At 43.0% G+C, this 4,677-nt stretch overlaps 1 gene segment (V, D, J or C); it reads left to right on the top strand.

The window, feature by feature from the left end:
- The first annotated feature begins 2,282 nt into the window (after positions 1-2,282).
- On the top strand, positions 2,283-2,985 carry LOC128054722 (T cell receptor alpha variable 12-2-like). The segment is given in 2 exon segments: positions 2,283-2,334; positions 2,546-2,985. Coding segments are annotated over 2 exon segments (492 nt in total).
- Positions 2,986-4,677: the final 1,692 nt, after the last annotated feature.

The following is a 4,677-nucleotide window of genomic DNA, read 5'->3' as shown; positions in this document are numbered from 1 at the left end:
ATGTAGACAAAAAAGGCCATGAAAAGTCTTTTCTCTGCAGCCAAAGGTCCAGGAAGAGGAGAGCTTAGAAAGACAGGAAACTTTAGCACATTTAGCTGTACATAGAGGCAAACACCATGGAAAGTTGTGCAGCAGCCGAGCAAACACATAAGTAGAAGGAAACGGACACGTGGCAGGAAAGCCCTGTGGTGTTTTCTCTCACCCTTGTTCCACCTTTCCGTCACTGGATCCATGACAGTTTTTAGATAGCTGCCTGCATCCCTAGTATGGGTTCCTCGTTGGGGAGGGGGAAGAGCTGTTTGTCACGAGAGAGCAGAGCTTCACTGCTTTAACCTGTCTCGTGGCTCCCTCAAGGACTAACGCAAAGGGCTTGTCTGCATGTCACATAACTCAGCACTCTCTCAGGGCAGAGAAATTGTTACACAGAGAACATTTTCTAAGAAAAATTCAACAGTAGATTTGAATAGGCAGGAGAAAGAACTTGAAAGTAGGTTAACTGAAATTGTCCAGTCAGAGAGCAGAAAGAAAAAGAATGAAGAGAAATGAACTGAGACTGAAGGACCTGTGGGACACTGTCAAATTTTCTGATGTAAGTATAATAGGATTCCCAGAAGAGGAGGAGAGTGAGAAATAGCTGTGTGAGTTTTGTTGAAAGCAATGTTCTCTTAAAGAAAAGGATCCCATTGTTAGCATCTTCTCCCTCATCCTACTTCCTACATAGCCATCGGTGGGAATAGGGAGGACCTGACCAGTCCATCTTTGATGGATACTCTTTACCTAGTTCTTGAGAAGAAAGGGACCTGCTGCATTGCTGGTCTCTAGCCACTAGCTTCTACAAGGGCATGAGCAGGAGGTGAAATGAGAAGGAACAGTACTTGTCTGCGCTTCTTTTTCCGTTAGACTCAGTTAAGCTTCTTGTATAGGCAGCCCTCTGATAAACCTGGTTTGCTGGTTAGGGTACAATAGAAAGGCAGAGAGTGATTGTTGCTGTTCTTGTCTAGTTGCTAAGTCATGTCTGACTCTTTTGCAACCCCATGGACTATAGCCTTGCCAGACTCCTCTGTCCATGGGATTTTCCAGGCAAGAATACTGGAGTGGCTTGCCATTTCCTTCTCCTGGGGAATCTTCTCGACCCAGGGATTGAACTCACGTCTCTTGCATTGGCAGGCGGATTCCTTACCACTGAGCCACCAGGGAATCTTGTTAGAGAGACTGATAACAGACCCATAACTTTGGAGATTAATCCTGAGATGCAAGGGCTTTGTACAAGAGGGATTAGACTCATGAACCTGTCCTTTGGGTTTTATTTACACTCTAGGTACTGAAGGCTGGTCCATCTACTACTACCATCAGCCCAAGTAAACAGTGTTTCCACACAGATATGCCACTGGTACAAAATGGAATTAAGAATTAAGTCCTTAACTTTGTTAAAAATCTGCCCAAGTTGTGAGCTGGAAACATGTTTGTTCAGTAAGATTTTAGGTCATTGTGTCTTAAGAGGATTATTTTGACTTTGCTTAGATTTCTTTAAAAATAGAAGTGGGGAAATAAGATGGGAAGTGTTGGCCTGATATGAAGAAAAGCTACACAGATCTCCTGAATCATGAGAGCCTCACCCAGACTTCTATCACTAGAATACCTTAGGACTGGTTTTTCAGTGTGAGAGAGTGGCCATTTGATTGATTAGAAGTAGCTGCTTCTAATCAGACAAGTGTTGCCATTTGATGTAAAACACACATGTAGACATCACTCTATCCCCACAGACATTGACTTGGACCATATGTTTCTCAGATTTTTAATTTAACTAAAGTGGCAAATTTTTATTTTCATCAGTTCCCATAGTAAGTATCTATGTTTCAAATATTTCTTTGATCAGGGTCTTGAGTCCACAAGATGGCAGTGTCTTCTCAGGGACCCTGCTCATGTATTCCTTTCTGTGTGTGTGTGTGTGTGTGCATGTGTGTGTGTGTGTGTGTGTGTGTGTGTGAGAGAGAGAGAGAGAGACAGAGAGAGACACACAGAGAGAGAGAGAGAGAGAGAGAGAGAGAGAGAGAGAGAGAGAGAGAGGGAGAGGGAGAAAGAGGGAGGGAGAAAGTGGGAGGAGAGAGGAGGAGCTCGGTGGTGTGTTGCACGGGTAATGAAAAAAGTTTCTTTTGTCTTTGATAGAGCAGGCTCTTTTTATGATTTCTAAAGCAGAAGAATTGAAATGTCTGAGCTCAACTCTTTTTTTTTTTTTTTTAGGCCTTAAAATTTGAATCCTCAGTGAACCAAAGGAGGCAAGAATGATGAAATCCTCAAGAGTTTTATTAGTGATCCTGTGGCTTCACTTAATCTGTAAGTTTGGGGCATTTCTATGGGACCATAAAATATAGTATTTGGAGTCATTGTCCCTTCTAGGCTCATGGAGAAACATGAACACTATTTCCCTTAAATAAGGGATGGTAGAGGTGGGAGGCCTGTGAAAAGGTAACTTGAATTCTGGAGAGGAGGCACCCACTACCTAACCCACCTTCTTTGACTGAGCGTTCACTGTCTCTTTGCACAGCGGTGAGCAGCCAGCAGAACACCGTGGAGCAGAGTCCTGCGTCTCTGCCTGTCCCAGAGGGAGCCGTTGCCTCTCTCGGCTGCACTTATTCTGACAGTGCTTCTCAGTACTTCGCATGGTACAGACAGTACCCTGGGAAAGGCCCTGAGTTTCTGCTGCTCGTGTATCCAGACAAAGACAAAGAGGAAGGAAAATTTACAGCGCAGTCCAATAAAACCAACAAGCATGTCTCCCTGCGTATCAGAGACTCCGAGCCCAGCGACTCAGCCACCTACCTCTGTGCAGTGAGCACACAGTGCTCCCCAGGCACCTGCCGCCTGTGCCCAAACCTGCTGGGGCCCCGGCAGCGCCTCTTGGAGAGCTTAGGCTGCAGGGCACAGACATTCTGTCACCTCTCTAGATGTAAATGTGGATTAAGAGTAGCCATGGAGAAGGTTTGATTGATCAGGGAAGTATTTCCATAATTCTGAAACAGTTGGTTCTGAAGGGAAATTAAAGAGACAGTTTGGTCTGAATGACTGAAATATTTTTCAGTCTTCTCATTGTACTCTAGTTTTGTACCATAACTTCACTCACTGGAATTGGTATTATGATGCTTTTATATATGACAGTATTTTAATATGATAACTGAGATACTCCCTCATAGTTCCTGGTACATTTTGCTCTTTCCCCATGTAGTTATTCAAGGTGTTTGATATTCATTGCTTTAGGAAATAATGGAAAAACATAAATGCAGAAGTCTTTTTTTAAGTTTTTTTTTTTTTTTTTAATGTGGACCATTTTTAAAGCCTTTATTGAATTTGTTACAATATTGTTTCTATTTTATGTTTCTTGCTTTTTGGCTGTGAAGAATGTGGGATCTTAGTCCCCAGTCCAGGGACTGGAAGGCACACAAATGGAAAGAGAATTGGAAAGTCCCCCTGCATTGGAAGGCCAAGTGTTAACCACTGGACCTCCAGGGAAGTCCTAGAAAGGAGTCTTAAGCAACTATTCTGAAAAAGTTGTGAGTCATGAATTATTTTAGTTATGCCACTATTATGCCATTATTATTATTATTATTATTTAGTTATGCCATTATTTTAGTTATTTTAGATCTGCCACCTCATCTTCACCCGTCTTCATCTGCAACTGCAGCCCCATTGGTGGATTAGATAAGGATACATTTGATGGGTGGATGGAAGGACTAGCATCAGAAGGTGAGAAGTGGTTGAAACAGAAAGCCTAGACAGTTGCAGGAATTCAGATCAGAGGTTTATGTTACCATTTTTGAGTAAAGGCTGAGTAGAACTCAAAGTTCCAGGTGTGAGCCTTGTGGGAGAGTGCATTGATTCCTATGTACTTGAGTGTGGCTGGGGATGGTAGAGAGAATTAGCTACAGCCATAGAATATCCCACACCCACAGCAGGGTGTAGGGGTACAGATTTCCTGAGAAGAATCTCTGAGTAACCAATGTTTATGGTGATTAAAGACCTACATGGATCAGTTATCAAAGACCATATGGTATTGAGGATGTTTTAGAGAATGTTGGTGAGAGAGCTGGGAATACCAAAAAGGGATATGAATATCCGCCCTCTCCTGACTCACTGTCACTGTGGAATTGTCCTATAACTTATGCCAAAGTCCAGGAAAAATGTTTGTGATCTGATGGAAATCAACTGATGCTTTTGAACTGTGGTGCTGAAGACTTGAGAGTCCCTTGGACTGCAAGGAGATTAAACCAGTCAATCCTAAAGGAAATTAACTCTGAATATTCATTGGAAGGACTGATGCTGAAGTTTCAACACTTTGGTCACCTGATGCAAAGAGTTGACTCATTGGAAGCCCCTGATGCTGGGAAAGATTGAAGGCAGGGGAGAAAGGGATGAGAGAAGACGAGATGGTTGGATGGCATCACGACTCAATAGACGTGAGTTTGTGCAAGATCCAGGAGATGGTGAAGGACCGGGAAGCCTGGCATGCTACAGTCCATGGGGTTGCAAAGAGTCAGATATGACTGAGTGACTGAACAACAACAAATAGATCCAGGGGAAAAAATTAGACGTCACAGTCATCATAAAGCTGAAGTAGTGGTCTGTTAGACGTGACATCGTTTATTTAGTCCAAAGAGCAGGAAAAGCTGGAAACGACTAAGA

Source organism: Budorcas taxicolor, chromosome 10 (genome assembly GCF_023091745.1).
Source record: "Budorcas taxicolor isolate Tak-1 chromosome 10, Takin1.1, whole genome shotgun sequence".
NCBI classification, from domain to species: domain Eukaryota; kingdom Metazoa; phylum Chordata; class Mammalia; order Artiodactyla; family Bovidae; genus Budorcas; species Budorcas taxicolor.
This window is presented reverse-complemented; position numbering and strand designations above follow the sequence as displayed.